This window comes from Petromyzon marinus, chromosome 72 (assembly GCF_048934315.1).
Source record: "Petromyzon marinus isolate PM22_M1 ecotype Great Lakes invasive population chromosome 72, UKy_Petmar_22M1.pri1.0, whole genome shotgun sequence".
Taxonomy (NCBI): domain Eukaryota; kingdom Metazoa; phylum Chordata; class Hyperoartia; order Petromyzontiformes; family Petromyzontidae; genus Petromyzon; species Petromyzon marinus.
The window spans coordinates 5,356,022-5,372,586 of NC_133738.1; the positions used below are offsets into that span (position 1 = coordinate 5,356,022).

Consider the following 16,565-nt stretch of genomic DNA (forward strand, 5'->3'; position numbering starts at 1 on the left):
TCAGAATTTTATGTTATAAAATTTGTTAAAATGTTTTCAATTGTAAAAGCTTTTCATTTTAAATGTTTTACAATTTTCAATGTTATTATTGAAAAAATATATATCATATATGAAAAATGTTGCGATAATCTCTAACACATTAGTCATGGGTGAAATAAATGTATTTCGTAGGATGGTACAGAGGGGAAAAGAGAGCCATGAAGTTCGCTATCCCAAGAATTTGGCAGGAACCCACTGACCACTCAAGCAACTGCTACTTCTGCATGGTGGACCCTTCCTAACGTCGGACTGGCAAGAATGCACCTGCTATCACGTATCCGTAACTTCCTTCATCCATCACCCCGGTGCCACACTGCCATGAGCTCCCCATACCCACTCCTCCAGAGAGAAAGGAGCCGTCTTTAGAAGAGAGCAGCAAGTCAGAGAGCGAGGAAGATGTAGATCCAGATGACAATTTCAAAGGTGGAGCTGAGGAGAGAAACCCATACTACCCCAACCAAAAAGACCTCAATGACTTGATCAGAGATCTTGGTCTCACCAAGTCCAATGCCAAGCTTTTGACGTCTAAGCTCAAGCAGTGAAACTTGTTGTATGCAAGTGTGCAAGTCGCAGATCAGAGGAAGCGTCACCAATCGTTTTGCAGCTTCTTCACCCGTAAACATGGGCTCTGCTTCTGCCACAAAGTGACCAGTCTGTTTGAGGCAATCGTAATCGCCTGCAACTAGAATGAGTGGCGCCTATTCATTGACAGCTCATCCAGGAGCCTCAAAGCCGTGCTGCTCCATGATGGTAACAAGTACCCGTCTCTTCCTCTGGCTCACTCAGTGCATCTCAAAGAGGATTACAACAGCATCAATACCATGCTGGATGCCTTGAAGTATGATGAGTACGGCTGGGAGGTCATCGGAGACTTCAAAATGGTGGTATTCCTGATGGGTCTTCAAGGAGGTTTTTACCAAGATTCCCTGCTATCTTTGCCATTGGGACAGTAGGGACACCAAGGTGCACTACCACAGACGGGACTGGCCACAGCGGACCGAGTTCTCTGTGGGGAGGCACAACGTCAAGTGGGAGCCACAGGTGGACCCCCGGAAGGTGCTGATGCCACCACTGCACATCAAATTGTGCCTTATGAAACAATTTGTCAGAGCTGTAGATAAGGAGTCGGCATCCTTCAAGTGCCTTCAAAATTCTTCCCTAAGATGTCTGAGGCAAAGGTCAAACCCGCTGTCTTCATCGGACCACAGATAAAAGACTATCCTGGAGTGCAATGAATTCCCCCAAGAAGCTCACTAGTAAGGAGAAAGCGGCTTGGGACAGCTTTATCGCAGTGGTTTTTTGGCTTGCTGAGTAATCACAAGGCCGAAAACTCTGTGGTTGAGACTGGTGAAGAACGATGGCACAACTAGGGGTTGTTCGGGGGCGTCTGTGGCGCCCCTCACAACCATTTACGGCCTTCGGCCAGGAATGTCACAAAAAAATTGCGCACGAACGACGCATTCACGCAAGCACCCGATGCTCTGTTTTGAAGTTTTAAAATGAAACATTTTTAATTGTATTATGTTTTGAATTGGATAATTTTATTTCTTCATTAAAAGCTTATATCATTTTACATCTGGAAGACTTCACTTGAAAACGACATTTCGTGTGAATTTCCTCTCGTCGTTAAGTAGATGGCCTTGCTGGGGATTTGGTTCAATGCGGACTTTCACCCGCCCCTCTATAGCCCCGCCAAGCGTTCGTTGGCTGCTTGGTCCCGGTCACGTGACGCACTTCAACCAATCTGTGCCGCGTTAGTCACACAATGACAGAATGACAGACCTGGGTGTTTATATATTGATGGGCTGTAGGATTTCCCTCAAAGTCCATATCCTTGATGCTCATCTTGATACATTCAAAGACAACATGGAAGCATATTCGGAGGAGCAAGGCGAGCGCTTCCACCAGGATATACTGGACTTTGAAAGCCGCTATCAAGGACATTATAACGAGAACATGATGGGAGACTACATTTGGGGGCTGATTTGTCAAAGTGTTTTAAAGTATAATCGTAAATCTCAAAAACTACTCACTTCTAAATATTTTGTAGTATTTTTTTTGATTACTTTAGTATGAATACATGTTCATTTTGATTTATATGGTGTTGTTTTTTTACTTTATGTGAACGAAAAGACACAATTTTAGTATGAATACATGTTCATTTTTATTTAAATGCTGTTGTTTTTTTTACTTTACGTGAACGAAAAGACACATTATCGCCTGTTTTCTCATTGAAAATAGGAACATTTCAAAAGCAAACTTTGTGGGGAACAATAACCATTTTGTATACTTTTTAGGCATGAGCAATTTAAAAAGAACACTTACTACCCAGGGACAAAAATTGTGTCACATAGTGTAATGTAATTGTCTTTGACATTGATTGGCCTACACCAGAGACAGCAGCCTTCTGTATGGCCTAGTCTCACTGGCAGTGTCTCACTACCAGTGTCTTACTACCCAGTGTCTCGCTACCCAGTGTCTCACTACCCAGTGTCTCGCTACCCAGTGTCTCACTACCCAGTGTCTCGCTACCCAGTGTCTTACTACCCAGTGTCTCACCACCCAGTGTCTCACTAGCAGTGTCTCACTACCCAGTGTCTCATTAGCAGTGTCTCACCACCAGTGTCTCACAACCCAGTGTCTCACTACCAGTGTCTTACTACCCAGTGTCTTACTACCCAGTGTCTCACTAGCAGTGTCTTACTACCCAGTGTCTCACTACCAGTATTTCACTACCCAGTGTCTCACTAGCAGTGTCTCACTAGCATTGTCTCACACCCCAGTGTCTTACTACCCAATGTCTCACTAGCAGTGTCTCACTACCCAGTGTCTCACTAGCAGTGTCACAATACCCAGTGTCTCACTTGCAGCGTCTCACTACCAGAGTCTTACTACCCAGTGCCTCGCTACCCAGTGTCTCACTACCCAGTGTCTCGCTACCCAGTGTCTCACTACCCAGTGTCTCGCTACCCAGTGTCTCACTACCAGTGTCTCACTACCAGTGTTTCACCACCCAGTGTCTCACTACCCAGTGTCTCACTACCCAGTGTCTTACTACCCAGTGTCTCACCACCCAGTGTCTCACTAGCAGTGTCTCACTACCCAGTGTCTCATTAGCAGTGTCTCACCACCAGTGTCTCACTACCCAGTGTCTCACTACCAGTATCTTACTACCCAGTGTCTTACTACCCAGTGTCTCACTAGCAGTGTCTCACTACCCAGTGTCTCACTACCAGTGTCTCACTAGCAGTGTCTCACTACCCAGTGTCTCACTAGCAGTGTCTCACTACCCAGTGTCTCACTACCCAGTGTCTCACTAGCAGTGTCTCACTACCCAGTGTCTCACTACCCAGTGTCTCACTTGCAGTGTCTCACTACCCAGTGTCTCACTACCCAGTGTCTCACTTGCAGTGTCTCACTACCCAGTGTCTCACTACCCAGTGTCTCACTTGCAGTGTCTCACTACCCAGTGTCTCACTACCCAGTGTCTCTCTACCAGTGTTTCACTACCCAGTGTCTCACTACCAGTGTCTCACTACCCCGTGTCTCACTACCAGTGTCTTACTACCAGTGTCTCACTACCCAGTGTCTCATTAGCAGTGTCTCACCACCAGTGTCTCACCACCAGTGTCTCACTACCCAGTGTCTCACTACCCAGTGTCTCTCTACCAGTGTTTCACTACCCAGTGTCTCACTACCAGTGTCTCACTACCCCGTGTCTCACTACCAGTGTCTCACTACCAGTGTCTCACTACCAGTGTCTTACTACCCAGTGTCTCGCTACCAGTGTCTCATTACCCAGTGTCTCGCTACCCAGTGTCTCTCTAGCAGTGTCTCACTACCCAGTGTCTCACTACCCAGTGTCTCACTTGCAGTGTCTCACTACCCAGTGTCTTACTACCCAGTGTCTCACTTGCAGTGTCTTACTACCCAGTGTCTCACTGCCCAGTGTCTCACTTGCAGTGTCTCACTACCCAGTGTCTCACTACCCAGTGTCTCACTAGCAGTGTCTCATCACCAGTGTCTCACTACCCAGTGTCTTACTACCCAGTGTCTTACTACCAGTGTCTCACTACCCAGTGTCTCATTAGCAGTGTCTCACCACCAGTGTCTCACCACCAGTGTCTCACTACCCAGTGTCTCACTACCCAGTGTCTCTTTACGAGTGTTTCACTACCCAGTGTCTCACTACCAGTGTCTCACTACCCAGTGTCTCACTACCCAGTGTCTCACTAGCAGTGTCTCATCACCAGTGTCTCACTACCCAGTGTCTTACTACCCAGTGTCTTACTACCAGTGTCTCACTACCCAGTGTCTCATTAGCAGTGTCTCACCACCAGTGTCTCACCACCAGTGTCTCACTACCCAGTGTCTCACTACCCAGTGTCTCTCTACGAGTGTTTCACTACCCAGTGTCTCACTACCAGTGTCTCACTACCAGTGTCTTACTACCCAGTGTCTCGCTACCAGTGTCTCACTACCCAGTGTCTCGCTACCCAGTGTGTCACTACCCAGTGTCTCACTACCCAGTGTCTCATTACCAGTGTCTCTCCACCCAGTACTACCAGTGTCTCACTACCAGTGTCTTACTAACCAGTGTCTCACTACCCAGTGTCTCACTACCAGTGTCTTACTACCAGTGTCTTACTACCAGTGTCTCGCTACCCAGTGTCTCACTACCCAGTGTCTCGCTACCAGTGTCTCACTACCCAGTGTCTCACTACCCAGTGTCTTATTACCAGTGTCTCACTACCCAGTGTCTCACTACCAGTCTCACTACCAGTGTCTCACTATCAGTGTTAGACCAGAGAATAACGCCAAAAGGCGAACAGTACAAGGATAATGCCACGTATCAGAGCATTCATAGCTCGGGGTGAGCAGCTTCATCATGGGATACCTTTTTGCCAGTATCAAAGTATAGGAATAGGTTTTACCCTGTCTGGCAATAATAAAACATGAGCTCTGTTAAGTTGTTCAAACACTAAATAGATGATACATTTTGCAAGGGATCAAGTCTGCATTAACCACACACAGTACTTCTGGTTAACATGCCAACAATCATGCTCTGATAATAATGTTACACGCATTGTCTTTTTGATAGTGATTGGCCTAGTCTCACTACCCAGTGTCTCTACACCAGTGTCTCTACACAAGTGTCAGACCAAAGAACGTTAAAAGGGGAACAGTACACTAACAATGGACATTTATTACTCTACACTGCACCGTAGACTCAACATTGCACGATCGACTCAACACTTCCACCCATAGACTCAGCACTTCCACCCATCGACTCAATACTTCCACCCATAGACTCTATACTGCCACTCATAGACTCAACACTGCCACCCATAGACTCAACACTGCCATCCGTAGACTCAGCAATAATCCAATAGACTCAATACTGCCACCCACAGACTCAACACTGCCCCTGTATATTCAGCAGTCTCCCCTCTCCTTAAGCTCTTTCCGTTCCCTCTCTTAAAGTCTCATCACCTCTCCATCGTCACCAATTCCCCTGCCTCTTTCCCCTCCACCACGCCCCCCTCCACTCCTTCCTGACCTTTCCCTGTAACCCCTTGGCGTGATTCCCAAATACCCCCTCTATCACTCCTGTCACTCGTTGCTCAATACCCTTGTAGCACGCCTCTTCTGCCAACTGCATTATTCCACTCTATGTCAGCATTTGCAAGCGCCTTGAGATAACATACAAAACTGGTTCCATTGTTGCTAGATTATTAACCCCTCGCCTGGTATATAGTGGGGCATGAGTTCAATCCCGACCGTGATGCCTGCTGTATATTTGGAGTCTGCTTGTCTCTCTCCCCGTGGTCATGTGGATTTTTCTCCAGGTCCTCCGTTTTTCGCCTTCACATTTAGAATCAACATCTCCACACGTTTAGAGTATTTGACTGTTGCTATACATTTTCACGTGATATCAGCCACTTCATTAAGCTGCTATCATTTGTGAAAGCCAGCTCGCTTCCGCATAGCTCAAGGGGCCTTACCTGGTAAAATAAAAATTGCTTATAGTTTAGTATGTATGTACGTAGCCAACCGCGCTATTTGGAGTTGAGGGGGAAGGACAAACTAAGCAAAACAACAAGCAGTTCTAAAGAAATGAGCTTGTCGATCGAGATGATTATCTGAAAGTGTACAGCTCCCAGTGGCTTCCTAATATCAGAAGAGCTCTCCATACGGCCGCAGAAGCGCATCTGAAAGCGCCGTGCGATGATGTGTTTGACTGTCTTTGTTCGATGGCTAGGCAAAAGTTTAGTGTATAGTAGTGTGTAGTGTATAGTAGATGCCGACCGAAATTCGGTTTCGGCGCAGAAAGTTGGCAAATGGCCACTTTCGGCATACTTTCGGTTTCGACCGAAAGTAAATGTTTTACTTTCGGTCTGGTTTCGGTTTCGGCCGAAACTGATATTGACTTTCGGTCGTCAACCGAAGATCATTTTTAGAATATAACGCTAGTGCTAAGTCTATCAGCCAGTCAGTCGGCGCGAGGCAATCCTATGCGATAGGCTGCATACACACACACACACACACGTACACATACACGTACATACACACACACGTACACACGTACATACACACATACACACAAACACGTACACACGTGCACACACGTACACACGCACACGTACACACATACATACACACACACGTACACACATACACACACACACGTACACACACACACGTACACACACAAACGTACACACAACAACAACAACCGCCATTCGCCACTAAGTGGCGGTGACGTCACCACGACGCTTGTGCCAGGCTATGTGCACCCTGAGGCCACGTGAAGTGTCGAACGCCCGCTGGCAGGAGGTCATGGGGCAGACCCAGGTGCCACGGGTCGACTGACTGAGATGACTGGCTGATGCACCACCTGTGCCCCCTACTGTGCCAACCTGCTGTGCTTTAGCCACCCGGCACTCCGCTCGTTGTTCTGAGCGTCGCTCCTCCGCCCTCCGTTGTTGTTGAAGGGCGACTACCTCCAACTGCCCAGTAGCATCCTTCACGAGCCTCCTCGACAGAGGCCGATCTTGACACCGCTGGTACCAGTCATCGGCAAGTCCACTCAGCTCCACGTCCTCCTGTACCACATCACTCCATGTCTTCTCTAGCCCGTGCCGCGCCCGCTTAGCCCCCTCAATCCGGCCGAACAAAAGCTGTTTCGGCATGCGGAGGCTGGGCATGCGGGCTACATGACCCAGCCATCGCAGCCTTGCCCGCCAGAGGAGCTCACCGATGGGACCTTGCCCAGATCTTTCAAGGATTTGTGAGCTCACACAATCCAGTCTGGTTAAACCCAGGATGGATCGTAGACAGGCCAGCCTAAATGTTTCTAACCGGTGAAGATGTTCCATTAGGGGGGTCCACGTATCGCAAGCGTAGAGAAGGGAGGGAATGACCGTGGCCGAGAAGACCTGAAGCTTAGTGCGGAGCGACAGACCAGGTAGCTTCCACACAGCGTTACGCAACCGATGAAAAGATATTGCCGCTCGACTGATTCGGAGTGAGACCTCTGCTGTTAAACTGGAGCCAGTCATAAGCACACTGCCCAGGTATGGGAAACTCTCCACTCTCTCCACAACTGCCCCATCACCGATTGGGAGTTGTGGGGGTGGAGTGTCCGATGGTACAAAATACCCAGGCAGGTGCTTAGTTTTGGTGGGCCTGATGGTAAGGCCCCACCTCTTAGTGGCACGCTCCAGTCTCAGCAGCAGCATCTCCAACTCCTCCTCTGACTGAGGAGCTATTACCAAATCATCAGCATACATAACGTGGTTGAGCAATAGGGAGCCATCCCTTGACCGCACCCGGGCATCGATTAGCCTCCCATTATATCTGTACCATATGGAGATTCCCCCGGTACAGCTATTGAAGGCTTCACGAACTACGTGGTCAAAATAGATGTTAAATAATGTGGGAGGCAGAGGACATCCCTGTCGCACCCCAAGGTGTACAGGGAATGGCTCTGACTCCCGGCCACGTAGTTTTACCCGGGCCCGCTCACCATCATGAAGGTCCTTAATGATTGTGAGCAGAGGGTCAGGTACTCCAAAAGCACGAAGAACGACCCAGAGCCCAGGCCTACTGATGGTATCATAGGCCTTGACCAGGTCAATAAAGCAGAGATGTAGGTCTTGTTGGAATTCCCTACACCTCTGCTGTTGCAGACGGACAGAAAATATGGCATCTGTGCAGGACCGCCCTTTCCTGAAACCGCATTGGGGCTCCGCAAGCCTCTCCTCAGCGTGCCTGGCTAGGCGATGCTGAATAATCCTTGCCAGGACCTTTCCCGGCACACTGAGGAGTGAGATGCCCCTGTAGTTGTTACAGTATGTGCGGTCCCCCTTCTTAAAAAGGGGGACCACCAGGGCATCCTTCCAATCCTGCGGAACCCGTCCAGTGGTCCAGACTGTTGTTATAATGTCATATAGGGCAGTCTGTGCACAAACGCCACTCTCCCTCAGCATTTCACTTGGGAGATCATCTCTGCCCGCTGCCTTTGTTGGTCTCAGACTCCGGATCGCCTTCAGTACTTCCTCAGCAGATGGCACCTCAGCCAGCCACTCACAGGGGGTGACTTCTTCCAATATTTGAGGCACCGCAGCCTCAGCAGGGTCATCCTCACTTTGTGCCACGATGTTTTCCTGGCTGAGGGATTTTCCCTCCCCCAGGACCTCACAGAAATGCTCAGCAAATCTGCAAACCTGTTCCTGGGGGTCGGAGATTGGATCACCCTTTTTTCCCCTAATGATGGTAATAGGTGTGGCGCTGCAGGTTACTTTTTTGATGGAATTAAATAGAGATTTGTGATCACGGGCCACTGAGGCAGACTCCATCTCCTCAGCAACCCGCGACCACCACCCATCCTTGCAGCGCCTCACGGCTCTCCGAACCTCCGAGCGAAGGCTGCGGTAAGCCTCCACATTCTCTGACGTGGGATTCTGTAGCCGATGACAGTACACACATACACACACGTACACACATACACACACGTACACACATGTACACACGGACACAAAAGATCCAAAGATCCCCCATATAGCCTTAACAGACTGTAGGGGCAAGTGCTGTTAGCGAGCACCTATGAAGGCCGGTAACGGTACATGAGGGGGTGGGTGGCCAGCACCACGCCCGACCGCCTTTGTCTCCCTAGTAGCAATGTTTACACACCGCACCAGGTACTGATTTGAGGCTGAGTCGACCTATGGGAGGCCCGGGACCGGTTAAGATAATCGTACGTACACAAGTACACACACATACGTACACACGTACACACACACATACACGTACACACGTACACAAAGATCCCCCATATAGCCTTAACAGACTGTAGGGGCAAGTGCTGTTAGCGAGCACCTATGAAGGCCGGAACGGTACACGAGGGGGTGGGTGGCCAGCACCACGCCCGACCGCCTTTGTCTCCCTAGTGGCAATGTTTACACACTGCACCAGGTACTCATTTGAGGCTGAGTCGACCTAGGGGAGCCCCGGGACCGGTTCAGATAATCGTCACTGGTGTTGGCCGTGAGCGGGAATCGAACCCGGGTCGCCAGATTCATAGCGCAGCGCGCTAACCGCTACACTATCGCTCCCCACACGTACACACATACACACACACATACATACACACACGTACACACGTACATACACACACACGTACACACATACACACGTCCACACACACACGTACACACGTACACACACACATAGACGTACACACATGAACAACAACAACCGCCATTCGCCACTAAGTGGCGGTGACGTCACCACGACGCTTGTGCCAGGCAATGTGCACCTTGAGGCCACGTGAAGTGTCGAACGCCCGCTGGCAGGAGGTCACGAGGCAGACCCAGGTGCCACGGGTCGACTTACTGAGATGACTGGCCGATGCACCACCTGTGCCCCCTACTGTGCCAACCTGCTGTGTGTGCTTTAGCCACCCAGCGCTCCGCTCGTTGTTGTGAGCGTCGCTCCTCCGCCCTCCGTTTTTGTTGGAGGGCGACTGCCTCCAACTGGCCAGTAGCGCCCTTCACGAGCCTCCTCCACAGAGGCCGATCTTGACACCGCTGGTACCAGTCATCGGCAAGTCCACTCAGCTCCACGTCCTTTTGTACCACATCACTCCATCTCTTCTCTAGCCCGTACCGCGCCCGTCTAGCCCCCTCGATCCGGCCGAACAAAAGCTCTTTCGGCATGCGGTGGCTGGGCATGCGGGCTACGTGACCCAGCTAACGCAGCCTTGCCTGCTGGAGTAGCTCACCGATGGGACCTTGACCAGATCTTTCAAAGATTTGTGAGCTCCTCACACAATCCAGCCTGGTTAAACCCAGAATAGATCGTAGGCAGGCTAGCCTAAATGTTTCTAACCGGCGAAGATGTTCCATTTAGGGGGTCCACGTTTCGCAAGCATAGAGAAGGGAGGGAATGACCGTGGCCGAGATGACCTAAAGCTTAGTGCGGAGTGACACACCAGGTAGCTTCCACACAGCGTTACGCAACCGATGAAAAGATATTGCCGCTCGACTGATTTGGAGTGAGACCTCTGCTGTTAAACTGGAGCCGGTCATAAGCACACTGCCCAGGTATGGGAAACTCTCCACTCTCTCCACAACTGCCCCATCACCGATTGGGAGTTGTGGGGTGGAGTGTCCGATGGGACAAAATACCCAGGCAGGTACTTAGTTTTGGTGGGGCTGATGGTAAGGCCCCATCTCTTAGTGGCACGCTCCAGTCTCAGCAGCAGCGTCTCCAACTAATCCTCTGAATGAGCAGCTATTACCAAATCATTGGCATACATAACGTGGTTGAGCAATAGGGAGCCATCCCTTGACCGCACCCGGGCATCGATCAGCCTCCCATTATATCTGTACCAAATGGAGATTCCCCCGGTACAGCTATTGAAGGCTTCACGAACTACGTGGTCAAAATAGATGTTAAATAATGTGGGAGCAAGAGGACATCCCTGTCGCACCCCAAGCTGTACAGGGAATGGCTCTGACTCCCGGCCACGTAGTTTTACCCGGGCCCGCTCACCATCATGAAGGTCCTTAATGATCGTGAGCAGAGGGTCAGGGACTCCAAAAGTACGAAGAACAACCCAGAGCCCAAGCCTACTGATGGTATCATAGGCCTTGACCAGGTCAATAAAGCAGAGATGTAGGTCTTGTTGGAATTCCCTACACCTCTGCTGTAGCAGACGGACAGAAAATATGGCATCTGTGCAGGACCGCCCTTTCCTGAAACCGCATTGGGGCTCCGCAAGCCTCTCCTCAGCGTGCCTGGCAAGGCGATGTTGAATAATCCTTACACACACGTACACACACACACGTACACACATACATATACACACGTACACACGTACACACACACGTACACACACACTTACACACGTACACACATACACACACACATACACACACGTACACACACGTACACACGTCAGCAGCAGCAGCAGCAGCTTGCGAGCGAGGTGACAGCGCAACCAATGGTCTGGGGCCGTCAATAAATGATGTCACGCACCTGGGGGGGGGGGGGGGGGCAGCGACTGCGTAGCGGTTTGCGCGCTGCGCTACGAACCCGGCGGACCGAGTTCGATTCCCTGGGCCTCCCCTACGTCGACTCAGCCTCAAACGAGTAAGTGGTGTCGTGTGTCAACATCGCCACTGGGGAGACAAATGCGGCCGGCCGTGGTGAATCCAACTCCCGGGCGAAGCCGGGTAGTAGAGCTCTTATTTTATAAATCTTGTGTTCCGTAACGTCGGTTATATACCTTTCTGTTTCGGTCTTGGTCGAAAGTCAAATTTTAACTTTCGGTCTGGTTTCGGTTTTGGCCGAAACCAGAAATTCAGTTTCGGTCGGCCTCTAGTAAATAGTAGTATAATTTATGGTGTAGTGTATAGTAGTGTATAGTAGTATAATGCATCGTGTAGTGTATAGTAGTATAGTGTATAGTGTGCTTTATAGTGGTGTAGTGTCTATAGCATCTGAAAGCGATGCGCGATGGTGACCACCGTCCGAGTTCAATGGCCAGCAGCCGAATGTCACTGCTGCTGCAAGGATGAGCGGAGTTCGCGTGACGATGGTTTATTGTTCCTTGATGAAATCAGCAAGGTATTTGGGTCATTTGTGGCAATTGAAAACTGTGTGTGTGTGTGATCAGTGCGACCTTCTAATGCTGTATGTTCGTTCGGCAACCGGAAGCCAATGCAGATCTATGCAGTACCCCTTCACGACACGTGCCAGATAATGTTGTGCACGCTTTTACCAGACGTCTCATAGAGTAGTGGGAGTAAAGGGTGCTCAATAAATATAATTAGATTATATGTGTAGTGACATCACGGGATGCCACTGGGTAATGCCAGCCCTAGAGAGGCACGGAGTGCGGTGTGATAACATCGCAGATACCACAATGGTGTGGGTGTAATACTGGCCCAAGAGGGGCTCGGTTAGCACTGAGTGATAGCGCTGGATGGCATCACGCTTGGCGTGCAGTCCCAGCCCTGCAGGATAGGGTGGAAGTGCCGGCCATAGGAACGGGGTTATTATAGGCCATGGCACTTTGGTTGACCCGAGAGGACATGTGAACGTTTAAGTCTACAAAGGGCCCCAGGTGGGGGCTCGGGGTGGTCACGTGCTCTGGGTCGAGATCCTCCTAGAGTGTTCTGGAAGGTGGTGTGGTCAGGGGCGGGGCCGGCCACACGGCAGAGGATATAAGCCGGCTCCCCACAGAGGGACCGGCGCTGTTATTCATCCAGAAGAAAACTTCGTCTATGTTCTACGTCCAACAGGTGGGGGTTAGGGGTGGTCACGTGTCAGGGTCGAGATCCTGCTCGAGGATTCTGGAAGGTGGTCGTGGCCAACCGCGGAGACAGACGCGACCCGTTAGGATATAAGCCGGGTTCCCTCAGCGAGACCGGCTGCTGTTGTTCATCCTGAAGAATTCTACGTTCTACAAGAGTCTCCAACACGTGGACCGGGACCCAAGCTGTGGTCCGGTCCGTTGTAGCTAGTTACGGTGTAAATTAGTGTAGTTAACCTGGTGGTCACCACCATAGGTTGTTATTCTGTTAAGGGGCAGTTAACCCCGTGTGTGTTGGTGTTAATAAATGTGTTGCCTCCAAAGAGTATGTCTGCGACTCAGTTGAACTCACTACATATGCATAAAAAGTTATGATTTTTACCAGAACAAACTTACCCTGCGATAGCACAGCGGTCACACACGAGTCTTCCTCTGGTGCACAGGCCTTGTCCACTTCAGGAACTCCCAACCCGCTGCTTCCGAAGCGACAGGTACGACCATTGACCACTGCATGGCAAGGGGGGTGGGGGGGGGTGAGCTCATGGGAACTTGCGACATTCAACAGCATCGATACAGATCAGACCCAGAGAATAATAATAATGATTATGATAATGAATACTTTCATCTTATATAGCGTCATTCGTAGTGGTTGGCTGCGCACGGTGCGAAAGAAACACAACACATGCAGAATTAAATTTGTTGTCCTTCCCCTGCACTTCCGATTAGTGCGGTCGGCGACGCACGGTGGTGTGAAAGAAGTTCAACATTCATACCATAGATAACACTACCCATCGACTCAATACTACTCTACCCATAGACTAACACTTCCCATAGACTCAACAATACCCATAGACTAACACGACCCTATCCATAGACTAACACTTCCCATAGACTCAACAATACCCATAGACTATATTATTTGGTTCGTTCGGTAAAGTCACGTAGGTAGAAATAAAATTAAACAAATCACGACGTTTTGAATGCAACACAAGCATCAGTAGTCATCAGGCAAAAAAAAAAACACTACCCATAGGCTCAACACTACCCATATACTCACTGCCAATAGACTCATCAATGCACCATAGCCTCAAAACTGCACCTCTGATTAGCATGGTTGGCTATGTACAGTGTGAAAAAAGTTCAACCTACACACATATCAGTATGGGTCTCGGTGGGTTTTTGTGGGTCTCTTCTAATATTAGGATGCCACTGGGCGATATGCACTTTTAAATAATCTCGACTGACAAACTCACTTCTTTAGAACTGCTTTTTGTGTTTAGTTTGTTGTCCTTCCCCCGCATCTCCAATTAGCACGGTTGTCTACGTACGGTGCTAAAAAAAGTTAAATGTACATTCTACACTTCTGTACACTACACTGATGGTGGGAAGACAAAGTGAAGGAGATCCAACATCTTGCCGACATCTATAATATGCGTGGATTTTTCAGTGCCACCAGAACCGCCAATGGTCCGAGCACTCAGGGACCAACCCCCCACTGAGGCCTAAGAATGGAGGAGATCTGATCAAGGAGAGGGAACTCAACACCCGCTGAAAGGAGAATTTTGAAAATAAGCTCAATCGAGACTCGTTTGTCGATGATAGTGTTTTCCGCTCCATTCCACAACATCCAATCAGAAATGAGCTTGGAACCCCTCAACCCTTGATAAAGTGAGGAAAGCCATCAAGCAGATGAAGAGCAATAGGGCACCTGGGAGCTGATGGAATTCCTGCTGAAATCTTCAGAAAAGGAGAGGAGCTCGATTTACTGCTCCAAGCGCTCACGTTGAAAATTTGGAAATACGAGGACATCCCGAATGACCTCAGAGATGCCATGATTGTGAAAATCTTTATGAAAGGACATACAACCGATTGTGGAAATTACAGGGGAATCGCCTTGCTGTCCACTGCAGGAAAGATCATTGCAAGAACTTTCCTGAACCGTCTTCTGCCACTTACTGATCAACTCCCCCCCAGAATCCCAATGTGAGTTCAGGCCATGGGGAAGCACAACTGGCATGATTTTCGATGCCCATAAACTGCAGGAAAAATGTCAGGAACAACACAAACCTCTCTACATGGACTTCTTTGACCTCACGAAAGCCTTTGATTCTGTCAACCGAGGAAACACTGTGGAGATCCTTGAAAAGTAAGGATGTCCACCGAAATTTGTCACCATTCGCCTGCTGCATGATGGTATGCGAGCAGTGATTCTTAGTAATGGATCCATCTCACACCACTTTGAAGTTAAGACTGGAGTCAAACAAGGCTGCGCCATCGCCCTAACACTCTTCTCAATATTCCTCACTACGATGCTACAGCTAACTACTGGTAAGCTTCGAGCAGGAGTGGAGACAAACTAACAAATTGATGTTAAGCTGTTCAACATCAACCGACTTCGATCTAAATCTAAGACCATCCCGACAGCAGTAGTTGTTGAACTCCAGCATGCTGACGATGCTGTCGTGTGTGCCCACATGGAGGTGGATCTTCAGGCAATCAAAACTTTACTAAGGCACATGAGAAAATGGGACTGACGCTTAATGTTTTAAGGACGAAGGTCCTTCATCAATCAGTTATCAATGAGCAGTCCCCACTTCCAACAATTTACATCCATGGTGAGACTGGAAAATCAGTATTTCCCATACCTTTTTTAATGGAATGCTGATGTTGGTAAATAAATCCAAAATCCTCTGAAATGTGTCTGTGCTGCTTTCAGTCGGATGAGGAAAAGGGTGTTTGAGAAATTTGACATTAGGTCCAAAACCAAGATCATGGTTTACCAAGCAATCGTAATCTCTACCTTTCTGTACAGAACTGAGACGTGGATAAAATATAGGAGACATCTTAAAGCACTGGAGAAGTCCTATCAAGGCTGCCTGCAGAAGATCCTTCAAATCAAGTGAGAAGACGGACTCACAAACGCCAGCGTCTTCTTGCAAACAAACACCACGAGAATTGAGGGCACGATCATTCGACGTCTTGCCCAACTCCAGCTTATTTCGGGGTGTGCATTCAAGAGGAGGGCAGATAAAGCACTTCAAGGATGTTCTGAAGGCCAACATGAAGAAGTGCACTATCGACACCAACTCATAGGAGACTCTTGCCCAGTATCACCTCAGCTGGAGACACACAGACAGTCTATTTCAAGGTTCCAAACATACTGAAACTCAACGGTGGAAACACGAAGAGGAAAAGCGGGAATGGCGGAAACAGCATACTGTAGCCGAAATTACTTATCCAGTTCCATCCACCACCCTTGAGGTATTTTAAGACCCAAAGATAATTAAACTTTTCTATGGAAGACACTCATCCTCGATTGCGAGGGATCGCCTATGATGATGACACTACACATTACCCCACTATACTATTTCAAAACACATTTATTTTCTAATTGCTTGTTTTAAGTTCATCGTCCTTTCCCACACACCTCCGATTAGCACGGTGCGACATGAAGTTCAACGTACACACACAGGCATACACCACATTACAGAAATAAGACGGAGGTGGGTAAAACAATCTGTCCGTCAATTGCAATCCACTACCGCCGTTGCAGAGATCGGTCTGGCAGCAGGTGTAATTGTTCACGGTGCCGTCGAACGACGAGGCGATGCCGGTGATGAATTGCTTTATCTGCGTCTTGTATTCAGACGTCTCACACTCCGCTTTGATGCCGCATCCCCTGGCTTGGAATGTTTTGCCACCT

At 49.1% G+C, this 16,565-nt stretch overlaps 2 protein-coding genes and 1 long non-coding RNA gene across 5 annotated transcripts in view; 1 reads left to right on the forward strand and 2 right to left on the reverse strand.

Moving 5' to 3' along the window:
• The window catches only part of LOC116957306 (uncharacterized), a 205,970-nt gene that overhangs the window by 61,377 nt on the left and 128,028 nt on the right, over positions 1-16,565 (reverse strand). The gene's annotated exons all lie outside the window — the stretch shown is intronic.
• Positions 1-16,565, forward strand: part of LOC142906929 (uncharacterized) — a 42,941-nt gene that overhangs the window by 14,452 nt on the left and 11,924 nt on the right. The window contains exon 3 of one of the 2 annotated variants that reach the window (XR_012930567.1): positions 172-1,612. The exons of the other annotated variant lie outside the window; for it this stretch is intronic. This is a non-coding gene — a long non-coding RNA (uncharacterized LOC142906929). Of the gene's footprint in view, positions 1-171; positions 1,613-16,565 lie in introns of those variants that run through there. 2 annotated transcript variants of the gene reach the window in all.
• LOC116957347 (uncharacterized) overlaps positions 1-16,565 on the reverse strand; it is an 82,119-nt gene that overhangs the window by 5,988 nt on the left and 59,566 nt on the right. For both annotated transcript variants that reach the window (XM_076055702.1, XM_076055701.1), the window contains 2 exons: positions 16,405-16,563; positions 13,259-13,369 (listed from right to left, as the gene is read on the reverse strand). In XM_076055702.1, the coding sequence (XP_075911817.1) occupies positions 13,259-13,369; positions 16,405-16,563 (270 nt within the window). The remainder of the gene's footprint in view (positions 1-13,258; positions 13,370-16,404; positions 16,564-16,565) is intronic.